Source organism: Pantherophis guttatus, chromosome 1 (assembly GCF_059756535.1).
Source record: "Pantherophis guttatus breed Tessera chromosome 1, ASM5975653v1, whole genome shotgun sequence".
Taxonomy (NCBI): Eukaryota; Metazoa; Chordata; class Lepidosauria; order Squamata; family Colubridae; genus Pantherophis; species Pantherophis guttatus.
In genome coordinates this window covers 101,394,377-101,416,805 of record NC_142063.1, presented here as the reverse complement: position 1 = coordinate 101,416,805, position 22,429 = coordinate 101,394,377, and the positions used below count along the sequence as shown (strand labels likewise).

At 43.2% G+C, this 22,429-nt stretch overlaps 2 protein-coding genes across 4 annotated transcripts in view; one reads left to right on the top strand and one right to left on the bottom strand.

The window, feature by feature from the left end:
* Positions 1 to 345: 345 nt before the first annotated feature.
* On the bottom strand, positions 346 to 22,027 carry LOC148116499 (uncharacterized). 3 transcript variants are annotated; one of them, XM_087879490.1, is made up of 5 exons: positions 21,964 to 22,027; positions 14,926 to 15,052; positions 3,135 to 3,176; positions 833 to 916; positions 346 to 607 (listed from the first exon to the last, which is right to left on the bottom strand). In XM_087879490.1, the coding sequence occupies exons 1-5, from the start codon at positions 21,966 to 21,968 to the stop codon at positions 539 to 541; spliced, it is 327 nt and encodes a 108-aa protein (XP_087735616.1). In that variant the 5' UTR covers positions 21,969 to 22,027; the 3' UTR covers positions 346 to 538. The 3 variants fall into 3 exon arrangements, 2 of the variants coding, with proteins under 2 accessions (XP_087735616.1, XP_087735611.1); XM_087879485.1 differs by having other exon boundaries at positions 564 to 916; XR_015730095.1 differs by lacking the exons at positions 346 to 607; positions 3,135 to 3,176; positions 21,964 to 22,027 and having other exon boundaries at positions 780 to 916; positions 14,926 to 15,063.
* Positions 15,661 to 22,429, top strand: part of SOX6 (SRY-box transcription factor 6) — a 492,935-nt gene continuing 486,166 nt past the window's right edge. Inside the window, exons 1-2 of the mRNA XM_087879414.1 lie at positions 15,661 to 15,776; positions 16,166 to 16,361. The gene's annotated coding sequence lies outside the window, so the exon portion shown is untranslated. The remainder of the gene's footprint in view (positions 15,777 to 16,165; positions 16,362 to 22,429) is intronic.

Here is a 22,429-nt window from a genome sequence, read left to right as displayed (position 1 = left end):
GAGAAAACTTTATTCTCAATAGTACTTTCCTTTAAAAAGGTCTTCTCTTCAACCTTGGTTTGTTGGAATATTCTCTGGTGAATTATTATTATTTAAATTTATTGGCTGCCCAACTCCAGTGAATTCTGGGTAGCATATAAAACTAGACAAAACATAAAAACTGCTAAAAACATTAAATCAAACAGATACCCCAGGCTACAATATCTGATAGGTACCAAAATCAACCAAACTAAACAGGGAACATCGAACAAATAATATCAACCTCAGCTTTGTGGTCAAAGCCAGGTTTTCAAAGCTTTCTGGAGCCCCACCTGTCAGTCTGAAAGAAGAGGACTACACATTAAGTTCCAGGTAAGAAGTTTTATTATTCAAGCTTATACACAAGAATTTAGTCAATTAATGGTCAGCACTGAATTAGAGCTAAATAAGAATTAATGGAATTCAAGGTGGGCTGGACTTGGATTGCTTCTGGGAACATAATGATTCCAGACTGCTTCCTCTCTTGACTCCACCTCTTCTTCACCTGCTTCTTTTTCTCCTACAGTGCCATTCTTCTGGGGGATTGTGGTTCCGGGGGTTGGAGATCAGAACAGAGAAGGCTTGCTTCCTAGGTTCCACAAGATGGCAGTGTTTAGTTGAAGGGACCTGGAGCTCACCCACTCTGCTGGATCATACTACATGGGTACCCATTCTACCAGTGCAGAATTCATTGCAATAATCCAATTGTAAGGTGTCCAAGGCCCGAGTGACTGTCTAAAGGGCCTCCTAAAGGGCACAACTGGCACACGAGATGAACCTGTACAAAGGCTCTCTTGGCTACAGCCACCATCACCTTTTCATCAAGCAGTAGCTGCAACTTCGGAAGGTCCTCCAAGTTGCACATCAGCCTTGAATGGTAATTGAGTGGAACTGACCACTGAGGAAGGAGGTAAAGAAAGAAAATAAGTGTTACAGAGGAGGGCCACAAACATACACCTCCCGAAGACTTAGATAACATACAGTATATACTACAGACACTATTCAAGAATCTTCCAAACCACACCCTAAAACCCCATCACAAGCACACTGTGATCACTCTCCCTGGCTGCCAACAGAAAGATGGTGGAGAGGCCTCCGTTGTTTACTTCATTCCAGTGAACCACTGGAGTACAAGGCCTCCTGCTCCTAAGTCCTTCAACCAGTCCAGAAAGATCATGTGGTTGACAGTATTGAAAGCAGGGGTGCTATTCAGCAGGTTCTGACAGGTTCTGGAGAACCAGTAGCGGAAATTTTGAGTAATTTGGAGAACCAGCAAATACCACCTCTGGCTGGCCCCAGAGTGGGGTGGGAATGGAGATTTTGCAATATCCTTCCCCCAGGAGTGGGGAGGGAATGGAGATTTTGCAGTATCCTTCCCCTGTCATGCCCACCAAGCCACGCCCAAAGAACCGGTAGGGAAAATTTTTGAATTTCACCCCTGATGCTAACCCTGCAAAATTGGCTGGACAGATATGTGGGAGATAGCCATACCAGGCCCTATGCCATGTAGTGCTTTATAGGTAATAACCAATATCTTAAATTACAACCAGAAACAAACTGGCCAGCAGTGGATCTTACAAAGAATAGGTATTACATGGACATACTGAGAATGCCCATCACTACTTATGCTGCTGCATTCTGGACCAGTTGAAGCTTCTGGGTGCTCTTCAAGGACAGCCCCATATAGAAGCGTATAGCAGTATTCAAGCCCCAAAATGACTAAGCATGAGTGATTGTCTGAAGAGCTCCCTGATCTAGGAAAGGACAAAACTGGCACAACAGATTAAGCTGTGCAAAGGCTATCTGGCTACAGCTCCTCTCCAAGTGGAATGGGGAGGGAATGGGGATTTTGCAGTATCCTTCCCCTGCCATGCCCACCACGCCCACCAAGCCACGCCCACAGAATTGGTAGCAAAAAAATTTGAATTCCACCTCTGATTGAAAGCCACTGAAAGATAAGGAGCACTAGAATGGAGGGAGCTCCCCCATCCTGATTCTGGCAAATGGCCTGCATCCAGAGTGAAATAAGTCCAGATAATCAGTTTCTTCCAAGATCCCCCATAGATGTTGTCCAACCACCTTTTTAAAAACTTTCCTCAAAAAGGAAAAATTGGGAACTGGCTGGTAATTCTCTAACGGAGAAGGGATGGAAGAGGGGTGTCAAAGATGGTGACCTCAGCTATGAAATATATATACAAAATCAACATGGTAACCTGAGCCATGCCATCAAAAAACCCCGACACACACAACAGAGTGTAGGATTTCAATTGCATGGCTGTGGCCCCCTTCTTGACTGTTTTATGACACCACCCCCCCACTGACACCCCTGATCTAACAGAAAATTCCTGGGACAAAGATAAAATCACAAATGATCCAAAAATGAAAAGATGAGAGAAAAGGTACCTGAACTAGCAATTTGATGCCTCTTCCGTGCTGGTAACAAGACTACATATTCTACTGCCCCAGAGATACAGCCAATGATGGAGTCCACCATTCTGTCTGGCTAAACTGTCTCTTTCTTTAATAAATCTTAATTCAGACATGGGTGAAATATATGCCTCAAGTGTATATCATGCAACCCATTAAGATTTATTCCTCATGTTTTAAATGGCACGAAAATATGTTATTCAAACATGTTTTGTTCAATATTTCACTGTATTTTCTTTGTTTAAAAGAGATGATGATAGTTTTAAAAATAGCTTGGGGCTCTGCAGTCTCCAGACATTTAAGAAACACTGACAGAGTGCTTGGCCAATGAGATCATCATCCATGACAGATTGACAGCACCCCACGTGAAGTGCTAATGTTGCTGTTACAGCACAGCTTGAAGATGGCACTGTTAAACATGGCTGGGCTGTTTCAAACATCATCTTGCAGCTTTCTGGCATTTGGTTGCTGCCTCATTCTGCTATACTGTATGATAATGGTTGGCCATGAGAGCTCTCTAATCTGATGGTAAGGGGAAATGCACTTTGCACCAGCTCAGGAGCACTTTAACAGAACCCTGAAATTGAAATTGAACCCCAATCTTCTGCAGCTTTATAACACTAAATTAAAAATGGGAATGTTCTGCTTCCTCTTGGAAACCTCCAAGAGCTACCTGTAAAGATACTTACTTCCTGCCACATAAACCAAGCAACTCCTACATTTTCACTGCCCTGCAGAGATCAATAATATAAATTAATATAAACGTATCAACAGCAGCTTTCCTTAAACCATGTTGCAAAAACCCAGACCCCTTGTCAAATCAGAATGATGCATATTTATTCATTTTGATGGAGGGAAGTACAGAAAGTCAAGCTCTTCATGAAACAGCCTTTGAAAAATGTTAGATCCCGATCTTTGAAAAGATGCATTATGTTAATCTGTCATAGGAATCTATTTCTAAGAAAGAAATGGACTCAAGAGCACCAGCAAAAGGCACTTGAAAGATGAGGCTATAAAACTGAAAATTGGCATGGCTACACTGTTTTGCTTACTATGCCCAAGTCATTAAATTGTGTAAGGCAGAAAAACAATTATTTGCATCTTAATTATTTGAAACATCTTTTTATTTCAAGGCACGGTCTAGATAAGCCGCACATGTTTCTACATCTTTTGTAGCTAACCAAACTCCACTGACAGTCTTTTGGGGAAGAGTGACATCCTTCTGTCCTCTGATGCTGCCCTTCTGTCTCTGCCATTTTCCTCTATGCGCCACTCTTCATGAGGTCATGCTCAGCATTGTGATACAATTGCTTGTCTCGGAAGCTGAACTTCTGCCAGGGATGGACAACTTTTGGGATCATGAAAGGACACAGAAAGTGTTTCGGATGGAGAAAAACAGTAATGCAAAATGGAAGTGTGGGGTTGTAAATATGGGGTGGGGGGGAAAGAGAGGATTTGTTTTGTTGTTATTTGTTATCCTCCCCCATAAGGAGGGATTTATGTTTTAAATTGTATATAGCTTATTTGAGGAATCTTTTATAGCTGTCACATATGATTCGCCTTCCATTAGGGTGGAATCACCATCCCGCTATGCAGTTTAGGGGTTCCAAACAATGGTGGGTTTCAAAATTTTCTACTACCGATTCTGTGGGTTTGGCTTGGTGGGCGTGGCATGGCTTGTTGGGCATGGCTTGGTGGGCGTGACAGGGAAAGGATACTGTAAAATCTCCATTCCCTCCCTAATCCAGGGGAAGGTTACTGCAAAATCCCCATTTCCTCCTGATCAGCTGGGACTTGGTAGGCAAAGAATAGATGGGGCTGGGGCCAGTCAGAATTTTTATTACCGGTTCTCTGAACTACTCAAAATTTCCACTACCAGTTCTCCAGAATTGGTCAGAATCTGCTGAAATCTACCTCTGGTTCCAAAGATTATGAGAAAGGAAGTGTGGGCGATAACATGCAAGCTTGAGGATGCAGGTCACCTTACTTTATGCAAACAGCATTGCTGCTTCATTGGGATTTATTTCCTTTTACCAGCAAGATTTAAAAGGTAATATAACTAAAATACAAATTAAAGCAATATTGAGAATTGAAGAGGGGCTTGGGGCTGGAAGGATGTTGTTCAAGCCACATTATCCATATCACGTGACTTGAGGCCACTTAGAATCTTTCTTCTTAATCTAACTCAGTGTGAGGTTTTGGGAAAGAAATTAAATAATCCATTGTAGGCTCTCCTGTATTTTGTAATGAAAGATACTTTTCCCCTCAGCTTTTTGCCCTTAAATCAGAAATTGAATATTGATAACGGGAACCCCTCCCCAAATTTGTTATAAAATGGGAGGCTATAGAAATGTTATAAATAAATAAACACACCTTAAGTAATTCTGTATTACATATTTAGAATCTTAACACATACAAAGCCTCTCAAACAAATAAGACTGATTTCCCAGTAGATATGCATTTGCTGACAGTATTGCTCTTAATCAATCAACTGTTAAAGTTGCAGAATGTAACAGTGATGTCGTTTTTATCAATATAATTCATTACATAACAAGTGTGTCAGCTATACAGTATATAATATAGATAACATTTTAGAAAAAATATCCATTAACATAGTGATTTTAAAAAGGATCTATCTGTTATCTATCTATCATCTATCTATCTATCATCCATCCAGAGGCCACTTGCTCAAAAAGTTAGAACATTTTTAAATGAAAATTTAGAACTTAGAAAAGTTGGCCAACTAATATTTGATAAATCTATTTCCTGCAGTGTAGTGAAGTAAGAATTTCAGACAGGGTGGCGGAAGGTTGACCCTACAGCTGGCAGACCAAGCAGAGGTGACTTTCTTTAGATAGTCCAGCAAACTTCAAATGTATATGTTCAACAAGACAAGGTGGCTAATGGAGATTTAATGTGCAGTTCCCCAAACTGAAACATTTACAAAACATTTATCTTGTAGTAGGTTCAAACACAAATCGAATTCCACAAAATTTTATTGTGATTGGATGGGCAGACCACCTCAACATTCATTTCATCTAAAATGAAAACTAAACAAACCATACAACTGCATTTGATTTCAATTTTATTATTTTCAGGAATATATTTTACAAAAACTTTAGAAAATAGGTATAAGAAAAAAACACCCCACTTAGAGATGAGGGGCGTTACCCTCCCAATTTGTGATTGTGAGATGAATATTTAGGGATTTTTGTCATACATTCATTCATCTGCACTCAAGATGCAATCTTTCTCAGATTGATCTGAGAGCTGAAAAGATAGTGACAGTCAAGAATGTTTCCAAGATGTAACTTTCTCTTTGGACTTCATTTCTATGGAAGCAGATACCATGATTGAGTGTTGAACACTGGATGATTTATTTCTTTTATCCCCACTCTCTGTCTTTGCAGATAATATGGAACTACTGTAGATCACATTCCTCCACTCTTTAACCAGTGAGTGTATATGGATAGTAAAGGATCGGGTATCTGATACTCTTTTCATAGTTTTGGTTACCAGCTGCATGTATGTATTCACACATGCACATTTGAAATATGCATCCACTTCAGAGGAAGAAGAATCATGGGGTGGGTGGGTTTTGACCAGACCTTAGGCCACAGGGGAAAAGGCAGTGGATCAGTAGTGGTACAAAAACTATGATACAGATTTTAAGGTCTAACCTATCACATCTCAGTTCTAGCCCTCACCTTATCGAATCACCTCACCCTGCCTTTTGCCAAGCCTTATCTGCCACAAAGCAATGCCTTTCCATACAGCAATAAAAACTAAGCTATTCTGTAGGGATTTGGAGACTTAGATTTCCTGTTACTGGTACCTAGCGAAGAGGTGGCTGGATATTTTTTAACTGAACTATTCTATAGTTCATTTTATTTTGGTTTATTATGATTTGATTATGTAAGGATCTGTTTTATTATGAGTTGCAAATATTTATTTGCTTATATATCAAATAAATAAATAATAAACCCTAACCCTATATTAAACTGTCTAGGCCAGGGATATCAAATTCTAGGGCCGGGGGCCATATCCGGCCCACGGGGTGCTTAGATCTGGCCCGCGGGGCCAACCTGGAAACATGAAGGACCGGCCTGCGGTGCCTCTGCCAGCAAAAATGGAGTTCAGGAGGGCGACCCGTGGGCCTCCCGAGCTCCATTTTTATTGGCAGAGGGTTGAAGGAGGCCGTTGCAGCAGAAAATGGAGCTTGGGAGCCCATTTCCTCTGGCAGAGCACTTGGGCCACCACAGGCAAGTGACGTCAAGCTGGCTACACCCAGCCCAGCCCCTCAAGGTCAAACACAACCTTGATGCGGCCCTCAATGAAATCGAGCTTGACACACTTGGTCTAGGCAGATTGGGAGAATCACACAGACTGCAGATATCTTCTATGAGGAGCTTCATGTGCTATCTCATTTAATCCCACTACTTCGCTCTTCTAAAGTCAGGGGAGAACCATAGACTAGGAAAATCATCCCATACAGTATATCCTTTTATCCCATCACAGTTGTGTTTCTTGTAACTTGTTAAATAGCTGCTGTGTGAACTGGATATTTTTAATGTGCGTGGGAACTATGTAAAATTACATACAGAAAGTAACTAGGGTGAAGACTATATGCAATCTGAGCTGGGTTCACCTCTTGCACTATTGACTGAATTCATAGGGCATTAAGCCATAAATCAAACAAGCCACGTTATATTTTAATGAATGGGAATGTTCTGTGTAAGTGGTACAAGAGAGAATGCTGCCCTCCATGTAGTACAAAGCTCCTGCCATATCTGTGGCATTGGCAGTTGACCAAGTTCTACTGACTCTTCCTGAAAGTTCACTGAGTTTCAAGACCCCTGGGTCTGATGAAAAGGTAGGGCAGCTTTCTTTATAGGAACAGATGGAGGGGGGAGGGAAGGTGAACAATAAAAACTAGATATAGGTAAGAGATGCCAGTGAAAATCTCTTTTGAATTATGGCTAACTCTGCCCACAGCCAGGAGTTTGATTCTGACTGACTCAAGGTTGACTCAGCTTTCCATCCTTCCAAGGTCAGTAAAATGAGGACCCAGATTGTTGGGGGCAATAGGCTGACTCTGTAAACTGCAAAACACTGTCAAGCATTATATGTCTAAATGCTATTGCTATAATCCTCTAGACTTCTTTATGCATTGCACTTTTTAAAAAAATACTTAAAGATGCTATAAATGTAGATATGGAAGCTGAGTCCCCTAAATCACAAAGAGTAACGATTCTGAGTTGTCCGTAGGGCTAAAAACCCACCGCACATTCTCCGTGCAGCTGTTTTGTGTTGATTCCTGCCTGTGTTGGAATCCGATAACGCAATGTGGCCCTCGGTGAAGCTCAATCAATGCCAATTTTAAGGCACTTTATCCTATGAAAAGTGCTCTCCGGATGTGACAATAATAATGCTTGGTAAACAATCAATGGGAATGACAATTTTCCACACACCCTCCCGGCACGCCGAATAAAAGAACGGCTCCCATAATTGCTTTGCAGTGCAGCATGGAAGGCAGCATTATCATTCAGATTATCATGCGCAGCAAAGGTGTGGAGCTGAATGTGAGTTTTGTTTGTGCAGGGCCCCCCGCACCTGGGATCTGGGCAGAAGGAGAAGCATGCTCTCAGATTGCTTTCAACATGCTGCTCCCCGGCTGCCTTTGCCTTGCTAAGGATCCCTTGTCATTATGAGTGCATTGTGCACAGTCCCGGTATGCAAATGTGGAGCATTCAGAGAAGTGAAATTATTATTATCTTTGTAAATTACATCTTAAGAGTTGGCTGGGTGGGTGGCGTACATATGTGTTGGTGTGTTTGAGGACTGCATGGCGGGAGTTTAGGCTCTGCCATGTAGCACAAAGTGTTTCTTTCATTAGTAACAATAACTGAGCCAATGGAAATGCTTTTTTTGAAACACACCAGGCAGGCAGTTCTCCAGTTCTTCCTCCTTGACACCCACAAACCAACCTTGAGCATATCTTGCAAACCAACATATCAAACAGCTTTATAAACATCTGCTTTTCCTTCTTGATTGTCAGGGAAAATGAGCGAAAGGCCCTCTCGTAGCCTCCCAGAATCTTCCATGAAGAAAAGTGCCAGCTTGTCACAGGATTGCTGTTTAGGCCTGACATGGCATCTCAATCCTGCCGCTTTCCTTTTCCGCGCTGGCCGTGATTGGCAGGGGCTTTTGGGCAGATGCCCATCCAGTGTTGCTGGGGATTCAGTCTGAGACTTTCTGCTTACAAGGTGTGAGGTCTGCCTCTGCTTCTGGTTCTTCCCTTGTCTTTTCTAGCACAGGCATATTTTTTTTTCTTGATTATGATGGACGTACCTCAGTTGATGCTGTGGAAATGTGTTTTGCATTAAATCTTACATTTTTTGTGGCAATCTTTACATCTATATCTATTTGGCCTTTTATATGGAACAATTGAAGAAATTTACAGATATTTTGATAGTTTTATCATACAGGGATGCCATTTATTAGAGAAAAATAACCTTAGTAAAGTATTAATTAAAACGCAAAGTCCTAAAAAAACCCACACAATTATGTTCTTGAACCTTGCCAAAAGCTGGGCACTGTTCTCTATAGTAAGCTCTCTACTGAAACCTATATGTTGTGAAACGCAATCATGAATGATTACAATAAATATTTCCTGTTTATTTATGTTACAAAATGCTGTCTATAGTATGAAACATCTTGTTTCCTTTTTTAAAAAAATCAAAATTTTATTGTCTCAGTAGTCTGTCTTAAAAAAATTGCTACATTTATATAATTAGGTGGAAAAGTAATGTATTCATGAAAATGTTCTACCATCATAGAACCATATAATAATAGCTTGAATTTTGTATCTATATTGATTCACCTAGCGTTAATTAACTATTTAGAAACACACAATTCAATATTTTCTGTGTATTTATTTCAATAGTAACCTTTTTGAAATATGAATACAGTATATTGAATTTCTTGTTAATTTAACATGTTAATATTATGTCATATTATTTTGTTAATTCATTGCCTCACAGACATTGAAAATGCACTATTCTGTTTTATTTCATGTTCCTCTTGTACTTATTTATGCTAGTTGTTTTATGGAACTACTCTACGCATATTGTTGCTGCTTACAAAGCCATGTAATTAAAATGCAATTTTAACAACATCCAGATAATAATGCCAACAATTCCTAAAATTTATCCAAAACAATAAGAAATAGAAAGATCAGAACTAGCGTTGTATGATTTAAGCTTTTAAAAAAAGTTCAGGTCCTACCTAAATTTGATTTTAAATAAATTGTCATAGCTAGTGAAATTCCACATGGTGGAATTAAATTTTAGAAAACACTGCTGGCAATATAGGTGATGTATACACTTTTATTTTAAATTTTATCTATCTATCATCTATCTAACTAAATTTCAAAATAAAACATATATTTTGTATCTTTGTAAATTTTACTTTATATGTTGATGTTATGTCATACTGACAAAATCTTTCAGGATGGAAAGAAGGAAAAAGAGAAGGTAAGTCTAAAAACTACCATATTGAGGTAAACAATACCACATTGTATATTTAACAAATTAAAGAAATGCCTACAAAGCTATAATTTCTGCTCTGATTTGCTGATCTATAGTGTTTGATCTATTGTGTCCCCTGCCATAAACACTTGCAAGTGGGGATGTTAACTGACAGTTGAGATAGCCTTTAGAATAAATCAAATAACACCCTGTGCATTTTGTACATAAGTTTCCATATCACAAATACAATTCTCGACAATGAATATGCCTACAGAATGTCAAGTGACATATTGCAAAAGTTGCATACTTACTGTACAAATAAAAATAACTCTGTGTGTCAAAAGCTATTTTGTATAAAGATTTTTTTTTAAAAAAGAAAACCCACCGCTGCCTGATTCAAGCTATTTGTCACTGGATCCTGAGAAGATTCTATCTGAAGATTTTATTTCAGCATACACTGCTGTTGCAGTAAAGTAACACCTTTCATTTGGAAAGTGCTAATGAGCACTTTTAATGTCTATTTCTTACACTTTCACTTATTAATTGTCTTTCTTCCACAAAAATTATGTTGGTTGTTCGTATTTATACAGTTAGGAACCACAATGAAGTTTGAAAGAAATGACAGTTTAAAAACACAATTATCTTCAAGCCCAACACTTTTTCCCATTAGTCAATAAGACATGTTTCAATAGGAAGAAGCTGTATTGCCATCTTGCTTTGAACACTAATGATTTGCTTTACGTTGTAAAGCAGCTGTTTGATGAACCTTTTCTAGCATCTGTCTATCTTTGCTGTTTACTCAGAAATGGCTTCATTGATTTCACTGGGGCTTATTTCTAGGTAAGTGGGGGAAATCATGACAATTAGCTCATTTTAACAGTTCTGTAGCAATAACAATGCACATCATTAGTTCAATGTCATTTAAAACTTCTGCTTTTTTTTTTTTTAAATAATCACTAAAATTCTGCTTATAAATACCTACTGGAAATATCTTCCTGAAAGCAAGTATGATTTCAAACTATATCAGCCAAAATGGGAAACTAAATAAATATGGGTTCTTGGACTGTAGTAGCTAGTCCATTAGTTCAAATAAAGTTTGTTTTACTTATTTAAATAGATGTAAATTTCAGCTTCATCTTGGAATCTAGTTGAAATATGCCACGACAAGAAGGAGAAAACGAGAGTTTTCAGAATCAGGCTCATCTTGCAACAATTTTGCTACAATGCATTACTTTAAAACGATTATTATGGTAATTGTATGCAGATGGCATCAAAACGCAAATAAAATAATGCACATATAACAATCATATAAAAGGGATATTGAAACCATGTTCATCTAGTACTGGTATCTATAAGAAAGTGGTACAATGCATCAAAGTCAAACACTATTGACACATTAACACATTTTATTTATTCCAATGAGGTTTGAGCAGATAAACTTTCCAGGGCATTCTTGTTTTAATATTCTCACATGATTGTGTAGACAAGGTTTACTTCTCTCTATATATATATATTTCTAAACGTGTTTTTTTTTAACCTACTGGATCTGTTTCCTTACAGATGGTGCAGTATAGCTTAGTTTGACAGGTGGAACTGTTACTGTTAAAGCACAGATATAGTATCAATTGATTTAGGAGTCTCTTAACAGTGCTCAGATAAAGTAATAGCTTGATTTATTTGAACATAGGGTGAGCTGAGTGAAATGGTAAGCAAAGGAAAGCCCTTTGCTAGCAATCCAGATTTACATAAATCAATTAAACTCTGCCATTGATTTTCCCAGAGATGTGGGCATTAACCTATGTTTTAGTCTTCCTAGAAGTGATAAATGTCTATTTATTTTTTTAAATTTATATCTCACCTTTCCGTCCATCCCAACACTCAGATGGACGGAAAGGTGAGAGTATCCCAGAGTATAAAACATGATAAAATTAATGCAATTATAAACAAAATTAAAGTAAAACAAATAAAAAATAATTAAATAATTAAAAATTACAACCTTGGCAAAAAAAAGGATGTCTTTTTACTCTCTTCCTACCTACTGGAAGAATGAGAGCCAAAACCTTCCTTGGGAACACTTTCTGTATCGCACAGAAGACACAAGAGAAACCTTTTCCTGTGTAACTGGTAGCTAGCCTTTGGGAAGATGTGTCTCAAAGAGACTCTCTTCTTGACATAATTATCCAAGCAGTATTCTGTGAGATACAGAAAGGAGAGGCACTTTTGCAGGCATTTGTAGCTGTTTAGAACAGTAACAATCAATCTCAGCCTCTTTAGTTGTGCCTGCTAAGTAATGAGTAGTCAGTGTTGCTGTTTCAGTATAGGCATCATAAGAATTCTGGACTTTGTATCAGTCAGTAACTGGGTGCTGCAATTTGCCCCGTTGCCATTTGCAGGCACTTTTCAAGGTGAAAGCATGTTGCAGTAGTCAAGACAGCTTTTAATTAAGGTGTGGATGCCTGTCTTTAAGTCCAACCAGCTGAGGAAGAGTTGCAGCAATTGCAATGTTCTTGCTGCAATTGGGCAAAATTAGCTCTTCCCAAGACTCATCTTGCATTCAGAAAAGGCTCCATCTCTGCACCCCAAGTCCAGGTCTCTGTTTACCAACAGTTTCATCTAGATTTGGTTTGTCCTCCTTCATCCAACCCATGGTGGACATTAGGTTACATTCAAGAGTGCTGACTTCTTCCTTGGAATTAGAACATGGGGAAGGGTAGAGGACTAGACTTTGGAATACTTGTTTGCTTTTAGGCAGGACTAAAAGCTCAGTAATACCACAATGTGGCAGTGTTTTATATGGATACTTCTATGACCTCCTGGTTATGTCTTTAGCTAGTGGAAAACCCAGTTGCTTTGACTCATGCTATGGAACCAAAAAGTAATTGTAATTCAGGCCTTAGTTAAATTCTTAACTCTGGAACATGGTTCTGTTTTCCTTATCATTACATTCCTCCTCCCTGCCCCCCCCCCCTTTGTGTAACTTTGAGTCAGTCTTGATTCCTAAACTACAGAGCATGCAGTTGCCTTGGCAATATTTTTGGAAGTGGTTTGCTATTGCCTTATTCCTAAGGTTGGGAATGAAAGACTTGCCAACACTTGGCTTCATGATTAAGGCAGGACTGGAATTCACTCACAATCTCCCAAGTTCCAGCCAAGATAAATAATATATCCATACTATGTGACTATTTATTCAGAAAGTACCCTATCCTTTTCAGCATGTTCGACTCCCCAGGTAAACACACATAAAATTGTGGCCTTCTCTGTAGATAGGAGATATTAACATCTAATAAGAAACATTTCAGTTTTTACTGTTCAGCAAGGCTATCTAGGAATAGAGATTCCTCACGAATCTTCATGTTTAGCAGTATTAAGAATGGAGGACTAACCCTAAAGAACATTTTCAAAACATTAAGATCAGTTTCAGAAATATATACCGGCATTTATTTTTTTTATTTATTTGTATCTCACTTTTATTATTTTTACAAACAACTCAAGGCAATAAACAAATCGAACACACTGTCCTCCTCCTATTTCCCCCAATAACAAAGCTGTGAAGTGGGTTGGGCTAATGACTGGCCCAAAGTCACCCAGATCTCCAAATAGGAAATCAGACATGTAATTGACTTAATATTTCATTACTGAAAGGCTACCCTCATCATTCAATTATTAGCTTTCCACTCTGGTGCCTGTTAATATAAACTTATTTTCCCTTTTGGAATTTCTAGCTATTAACCAAAGCATAGAAAAGAAATTCACATTTCTCTCCAGATAAAAATGTTGGTCGGAGAGGCAGTCAATTTGCCCTCCCTTAAATAAGAGAACTCCCATTCTGGTTTAGTACAAGCAATACTTCCTAATTTTAAGTTCTAGAGAGGATTTGTATTGCTTTCAAGCTTATTTAACAGCATTGTACAGTTGGAAGTAATATTTCCAGACAAAGCGGTAGCTAGGTTTTATTAATACTGTACACATTTCGCTGGAAATAAACCCCACTTTGTAGCTTCCTGGAACTTAGTCTGAATTATACACCCTGCCTTTCAATATTACAAGGATGCATGGCTGACAGCAGTTGATTGCATAAACATTAGAGAGCAAATCCCACTAAACTCAATGGTATTTATTCCTGAATAAAATAGCTGGAGGGTTAGAATGCCTTAGTGCAATCCAATGCCCAGTTCCTTGAGTTGAAGACAGGGGATTTGGGGACTAAACTTCTGAATAGTGAGAAGCAGATCGACTGGCAAATCTAGATGAACCGATCTGAGGGGTGTCCGTCCTGGCTCACCTGAAGGTGGATGGCAGAGACGCAGCAGTTTTGATCTCCCCCACCCTCCTCCCGGCATCCACAATCCAGGGGATAGGCTGCAGAAACCCAGTAGATTTTGAAGGTTTCCTCAACCCAGCAGGCTCAGGTTTGCAGCCTTCCACGATTTCCTCTTCCCCGTTCATCGGAGTGATCCGGTCGAGCGCTTCTGCCATTCCCCCTTCCAGTCCTTTGTTAGCCTCCCCGTCATTATTTTAAAAGCTCAGATTATTGTTGCTGCTGCTGCTGTTGTCGCGGTTGTGCCGGTCCTGCGAAGTCTATTCCTCGCTCTGGTTCCTTCCGCCTCCCACCACCCAAAGGGTTGCTATTCGCGGACTGGCCTCCAGGTGGCGTTTTAGCCACACCAAGCCGATCGCTGCCCGCCGGGCGGCAGGAGTTGGGAGAAAGCCGGCGTCTTTCCCCGGCTCAGCTGCTCTCCTTTGACTAACGGTGCAGCTAATAATGTTTTTGGTTTTTTCAGATCCGTCGCCGTCCGCCCGCCGGGTTAGCAAAGGAAAAGGCTTCCAGAGAGAGTGGATCCTCTTAGCTTTCCTTGCTCTGCACACACAGGAGCCGCGCAATTTCGCCCGAGCTCCGCTTAAAACCCAGCGGTCCTTCGCTCTTTACTCCGCCCGCCTTCCCGCTCCTTACCTGGCTCCTCTTTGCCATGCTGACTTTGCGCCGCTCTTCCCCAACGGAGCGCCCTCCATAAGGGTCGGACTTCAGTGTCCACCTGGGTTGTTGCCTGAGGACGATGGGGGCTGTAGTCCAAACACCTCTGAAAAGGACCCAGTTTTAGGCTGATGAGGAGGATGCTCAGTGTTAGGCATGGGGCTAAAGGGCTCTATGTCAAAGATTCCCCAAGGCGGAGAGCTCAGCTGACCTCCCCAAACGGAAGGGCGATCCCAATTGGGGAGGAAGGACAAGAGGCACTAAGGTTGATGCGGCTGCCTCGCTCTCTTGGGCCGCCGTGGGGCATCTGAGCCGGTCGCTTCTCTCGCGCCCCTTCGCTCCTTCCATCCCTCCTCCTCCTCCTCCTCCTCCCCCCCCACTCAGCTCAACCAGAAGTCAATTGACAAACGCCCCCCCCATCGCCGCCCCAGTTCGCGGCCGCAGTCTTCCCCGCCCCACACCGCGCCCCGTCCTCTCAGAGAGCGCGGACCAAATAGCCGAGGGCCGGGGGAGCCTTTTCTGCCTGTCAGGCTTGCTTGTGAGACCCAGGAAGCGGTAAGGATGCCCAGGCGATCCCGCGAAGTGAAAAGAAGGAAACGCGAGTGGGGAGGACAGAGGGCGCGGAGGGAGCGTGAGTGGTCGGGCGGCGGGGAGGGGGGCGGGACTGCGAGCCCGGGAGGGTATTTTAAAACACTTTTCAGAAAGCCACCTCTCCTCCTAAACACGGCCGGCCCTGCCTGGATTTGAAACGCTTCTTGAAGTCACACAGAGCCTTCTGGGGACTTTCTACTTCTTCCATTCACAGCAAGTGTCATCCTGCCCTTTTCGGGGTAGGTGTAGAGGAAATGTGTGTGTGTGGATGTTGGGGGTGGAGGTGGGATGGGGTGGGAAGAAAGATGAGGTGGCAGGTGACAAATGACTTTTTTGTTTTTTTAAAAAGGAAACTTTGTTTTGAATTTGCCCCTGGACGTGTGCAGAGGGCAGGCTCTCAGGACTATTACTAGGGACTAACTGCTTGGAATGTCTCCGTTATCCTCTGTTGCTTTAGGTGCAATACAATATATGTTTTTGCCTTAGAGACTATCTACTATTTGATTGAATTATTCATTTCTCTCTCTCCCCCCCGCCCCCCCTCCCCGCCCCCGCTTCTTTTGGTGTAGACTGCATCTGGGGACTCTGATGTGACGTGTAGACTTCTCCTTTTTTTTTTTTTTGGCAGGAACAAAGGGAATGTGGAAATGAAAGAGAGAGGGGAGCGAGGCTGGCAGATGTGATGAGCTGCGGTGAAGGTGTATCCAGTTTGGCACTCCCCCCTCTCCCTCTCCCTCTCTCTCTCTCTCTCCCCCTCTCTCTCTCTCCCTCCTCGCAGCTTCGGTGAATCACAGCCTTCTGCAGACAGCCTGCCCTCTCGCACTGTAAGTACCCACAGCCTTCTCTCAGTAGTAGTAGTAGTAGCAGCAGTAGCAACAGCAGCAGGAGACACCCCCCCCCCGCGCGCCCCCCACTACCGTCGCTTTTCCCTCAGCTTGCCTTTGAACTTCACGTGTGGAGCCGAGAGGGATCTTCCCTAGCAACTTTCCCAGAGACGGGAAAGCTCTCTCGAGCAACTTTTCTATGGAATTGCCTCTGGCGGAGGAGGGGTGGGTGGGTGGGTGGATGGGAGGGGGAGGAAACCAGATGATCTGCCCGCTTTTGTTTGTTGGGGGGAGTCGGGGGGGGCAGGTAAAGGCGGGGATATGATTGGGACTTGGGAGTCCCTTTGGTTGTTAATTGCTGCGGTTGCCACTTTCGCTGCAGGGACAAAACTCGACTGGAGAGAGAGAGAGTTCAGCAAAGGTCTCTGTGTGCATAGGGATGAGTGGGGAGGGGGGGGAATGATTTGGGGTGCTTTACTTCCCGCTCCCCACCAAATCTCTTCGGGGAGGAAACAGTGGCGGGTGTGTGGATTCGGATCGACTGCCGGGATCCTCGTCCGGAAGATGAATTTGCTAGCTTTGCCTAACAAAACTTTTTGCTACTTTTGTAGCGGTTTTTTTTTGTTTCCACTTTTCACGCCTAGGAAATACATTTGGGTCTTGCGGGTTTATTCTGAAAGTTTTGTTTGAGTTGTTAAACCGTGTTTCCAGCGTTCCCCTTCCTCCTTCTCACATGCTAAGTCCCTCCCCTATTCCCGAAGCACCAGTCAATATCCCAGGTAGGGAATAGGTTTCCCCCATCACCTCTTTCAACGTTTATTCCAACGTAAACCCCGCTGATTTCCTTACAGGAACGTCTTCCCTACTGAACGTCCCCAGGAGCGGGCTCTGGGACAAGGCGCAAGGGGCTTGGTCTTTTCCTTTCGCCCCTCTCCTCGTTCGCCGCCAACCGCCTTGTACTCCCGTCCTTGGAAATATGCTCCAGGTTGCCCGTGCGTGTCCCTTCCAGGGAGACGGCTTCGGGACAGCATTTCCCGCCTTTGCCTGACTGAGAACCCCCGGGGCTTCCTTGGCGTGTTAGGGGTGGAGGAGAGACAGTGGCGGAGAAGGGGGAACTTTATGGAGAAACCAACGAAATGAAGGTCAGGGTCGTCGGGTTTTGGTCCTGCTGAGTTGCGCTCCCCAATGCTGCTGAAACTCGACGCGCCCTGATAGCTCGCCAATGTCCTTGCTCTCTTGGTCCCCTCTGTCCATCTCAGCCACGAAGCAACTCAGTGTTGTTGGGGTTTTTTTGGGGGGGGGGAGAAATGATAGATGCGCTCGGGCTTTCTCAACGCAGCATCTCACTTAGTTATAGCGTCTCTCTCTTCCCTCCCGTCAGTTCAGAGTCCAGTCGCGGGTGGAGAGAGAATAAAAGGTCCAGAATACTGAGGCATGCTAGAGAGTTTGAAACTTTTACCCGGACGAGACAGACACTCTTTTTAAATCCGTGGCTTCCTCCACATCGGGAGGGGCAACGAGAAAGCGCCGCACACTCGCTTCCCACACTCGCTTCCTCTCCGATCTGGAAAAGCCTCGGATTGTCGTTTTCCCGCTCCCATCGCCTCTAAAAGCAAGCATCTTGGTGGGCGAAAGTCATACTGTAGCTTGGGGAAAAAAAGGGGCTTCTTTTCAGTACGCTTTGCTGGAATCAAATTAAGCGGGCAGGCATGGTAAATTCCCACCTGAGCCCCATGCAACAAGTATGCATTTGTTTTGCAATTTAATTCTAATTTCTTTCTCCCCCTCACTCCCGTCTCCAGGTTAGCAAACATCCTTTGCACTGTCTCTTCTAGATTTAGACGATGTTTCCAAATTGGCCCCCTTCTGCGTTGGAAATGCGTTTGGTTGCCAATAAATGTTTCCCACCTGATGCTTTGTTGGCGCCTTGGCTGGTTTCACGCCTGGCAGTGCGCTCCCAGACTGATGGAAGAGCATCAGATATGGTACTTTTGACTCTGGACCTGCTTTTACTCATGCAGATGTAAGAACAAGAAGTAGTACCTTGGTATCGCAAAGTAAAGGTATTCAAGAGTTAGATATGTAAGCGACTTCTACTAGACTCGCATTCGCGGACAGCCAAAGGAATCTGCGCATTTGTGAATTACACAGGTCGCTTCATCATCTACCGGTTTTCGTCGGACCTTAACGGCGCTTTGCACATTGTTGTCATTCTCTTAATCTGTATATCAACTTTATTACAAAAAGGGAAAATGGTTCAAAGAATACCTGTGCACATTTTCTTTTTTTAAACTGTGCTAACTCATGTGTTTAACTCATGTGTTCTCTCTCTCGTTTTCAATACGAAGTGATAGCGTGCAAACTAAACAAAGAGAAACATTGCACGGAAAAAAAAAACCATTCCGGGAACAAGGCGCAAACTGTAGGTAGACAAACCTTCTGTACTGAATGGGAAAAAATAGCTGTAAATAAGTTTTGTTACAAAAACGGCATCCGTGGAATTACAAAATATCTACCCAAATTATATAGATACTAAAAAGTTCTCATTTTCAGAAGAAGCAGGAAATTTGTAGATTCAATGTAATATTGGGGAAACTCCCTTTTGAGTTTGGGAGGAATATCAGATTATAAATTTCAAACCACCTATTTCTTAAAATGATCTAGAATTTTAAAATACTGATTTTTCTAAATGTGGCATTCAGATGGTTCAGAATATTTTGCAGAGCCTTGATCGGGTTTCCCAGAAGAAAAGCTTTTATTAGATTCTAAAAATCAACACACACGCACACACTGTCTTCTCCCAGCTGATCTGGCTGTCGAAACACAGCCAGATCAGAGCAAGCTCCTACCATCCTTTTCTTTCCAATTAGGAGGACATTGGAATTTAAAAAAAATTTCTTTAGGCTTTGTCTGGGTTCTTCCCAAATCCACACGTATGGACTTCAGAAGATTTCGGTGGTGCGCTGAAGCTTGGCCTTTAGGAGGGGAGGGGAGTCTTTGAAACCAGAAAAGTTTCCCTGTTACTTTCTGAACATTCGGTGGGGGGTCGGGTCGGGTAAGGGGAGACTTTGTGGAAGGGGTGGGAGGTGGCCAAGGCGAAGCCCGAAATACCAAAGAAGCCACCACCCCCAACGGTCTCTACTTTTGTAAATTTGGCGCCTGCATCCTACACTAAAAACCCTTGCGGCTTGGTGCAAAAGACGTAAAAAGGAAAAGTCACTTCTATTTCCTTGCGTTATTTTCTGGCGCCTCAGGGGACTGTGAGAAGCCTCCATTGGAGGACTGACTTTCGGGATGGGGAGGAGTAGAATTGCACCCCCCCCCCAAAAAAAGACTGAGCGAGCCTTTTGTCTTTCAAGCAACAGGTTGTGTTCTAATCTCCTCTCCGTCTCTTTTCAACGCTGCCTTCCCTTCCTTCCCCCTCGGTTGTTAAGGAGAAAACCAAAGTTCCTAAAACGTCCAGAATTGCTTTGCGGCCCAGGAAAATGGAGTGTGGGAGAGACAATTCTTCCCAACTGTCCTTTTCACAACCTTCACGACCCGGCCAGGTGCTAGCTGTTCTCTGGCCAGGGTGCTTCATGGTGTGGCCCCCCCCCCGCCACTTTCACAGGCCAGTGCAGTGATTATTTATCACTTAAATCCAATCCTTTGCCTATTTGTCTCATAGCAGACGTCTCCCTCACTTTCTTAACGCGCCACTCTCTCTCAACGCATTCCTTCCCGAGTTTTTCCCGCAGTCAGGCGGAGATAAATAGCTGTGATTTCTGCAGAATCTAGGCACTCGTCTGCCTGATTTGGCCTTAAGCGCAGCCTGCTTACTCCGGAGTAGTTCCTGCGGCCTTCCAGCGACTGCCTTCCCGAGGACGTCGACTTGGGCGTCGTCGGTAGAAGTGAAACTTGGATCTTTACGGAATGGTCCCCTTCACACCTTCTTGGGAGGGGGATAACGGGGCTTCTTCTGCCCTTGTTGGCTAGAGAGTAAAGCTCGGCCGGCTCAGCGAAGTTAACTAATTCCACCAGAGGATTAGAACCAAAGTGTCGCTTCCAACTTGGGCGGGATTCCCTCGAGTTTATTTCAATCCCTACTCAGCGTCCTGTCTGCCTCTTACTCTTATCTTTCATTTGGATCTGCGCCGTTCCTCTCTAAAAGTGAATAATCTCAGCCTTTTTTTTTTCCTCTTCTCCCTTTCTGGCCTAATTCACAAGGCCTGCCTCTCCCTTCCTCATCTCTTTCCCTTCTCCGCCCCCCCTCCCCCACGCCTTGTCTCATCAACCACAATTGATTCCAACCATATTCCAACTTCAGGTATGAGAGTGGGTAGTTCATTACTGTTCGGCGTCTAAAGGTCCCCAGCAAAGCTTCAGGAATCAGCAGCTAATTCTATATCCATCTAAGGGGGGGGAGGGGGGAGAAACCTGCCTGCCCTCGAAGTGAGTGAGTCCCGCTGATTTCAAGGTATCAACAGGACAAACGCTGACTGAGCGGTCTAAGCGGGACGTCCAAATGAACCCACCCAACAAGGATCGTACGGAAGGTTTTGTGAGTGTTCCCTTAACCATCGTCCTAAGTCTCCGAATATTTTTATTGGCATTTATTATATTGTAGTCGCTTTGGCTTTGATTCTGAAGGGTGAAGGTGAAGCCTGAAGAAATGCCTCGGCGTAAAGAACCCCTGGATGGGATTGCGAAATTGCAGGCGTAAATTTACTTTAGGGCTAAACCAACAAAGCTCAAAGAAAAGGATGCCATCGCGAAGCATCTAATTACGCACATGGGAATCCTAGAAATCGGTCGGATTTCTGAAGGCAACCTGCCCAGGTTTGAGCCAGTCAGAAACGAAATATTGGCTCGACTGTGCCATTCATAAATAAATGGAGCTGGCGGGAAGAAAAAAAAAAGCTTTTAATTTAGAGTTGTACCCAGGAATTATTTCCATAGAATTGTGTTACTTCTCAATTATTTTTTTACTTGTAACTAGGAATAACCTCACTGGAGTTAGCCCTCTTGCTTGTTCTAAGTAAAGGGTTACTTCTGAGCAGACTTAGGGGTCCGTTTACAGTTTTATCATATCGGAAGAAGGCTTATTTACGGATGAGCCTCAACAAAAGGCATTTTCTGGGCAGTAAACCTTAGAGACTACTACTATGCCGGTCGCATCGTAAGTGTGCCTATGTTTGCAGCCCCATTGCCTCGTCAAATTCCCTGGGGATGGACCTTACTCTCAGGAAAGTGTGAGCTTAATAGCCCTCCGAGAGAGAGAGAGAGAGACGGCGGAAAGCGAGCAAGCAGCGAGAGGAGGCGAGGGAGAGGTAGATGCCTTGTGGTTGGGAATGCGTGCGCGCGTGCGTTGGAGGAGGAGGAGGAGGAGGAGGGGGGGGCGAGGGAAAGAGAGAATGAAATTTCACTTTCTCTTTGGCGCTCACTTTCTCTCCGGCCCTTCAATCTCGCTCTCCCCTCTTCCCCGCTCCTCAGCGCGTGCTGCTGCCTTTGCCATTGGGGGCGGGCGCGCGACGGCAGCAGCCCTGCCTCCTTTCGCCGTTCTCCGATCGATGCCCCGGCCACTCTCTGATGTTGCGCGAAGGGAAATGCTTTGAATACTTACGACATGGCCGCTCGTATTGATTTGCGAGATTGACAGGAGTAAAGCGGCGCCTTCACTTGTGTGCCTTCTGTGTGTGCGCGCAGGAGGGGGGGGGAGGGACGGCGCGCAGGGGCGGGAGGCGGCCAAGGGGGGTGGGGGGGGGAAAGAGAGAACCAAGCCCAACAACAAATAATAATGACTCTTCGATTGTAATTAAATCTCCAGGCAACCCGTCAGCAAACTTATACCGAAGATCTGATTTTTTTTGCAACATAACCATGGCCCGGAGAATCCTCAGCCGCGGCCCTTTGCGCTTGCTTCTTTCGCTAGTATAGATTATTTTGCAGTTTATTCATGCTGTCCTAGAGTCAGTCGCGCTTCTCCTGTTTCCTTACCTACCGTCACATTTTTTTTTTTGTTTTTTAAAGGAAGATTCCAAGGCTTTTTTTTTTTTTTTTAAATCGACATACTGGATCTCGAAGAAGGT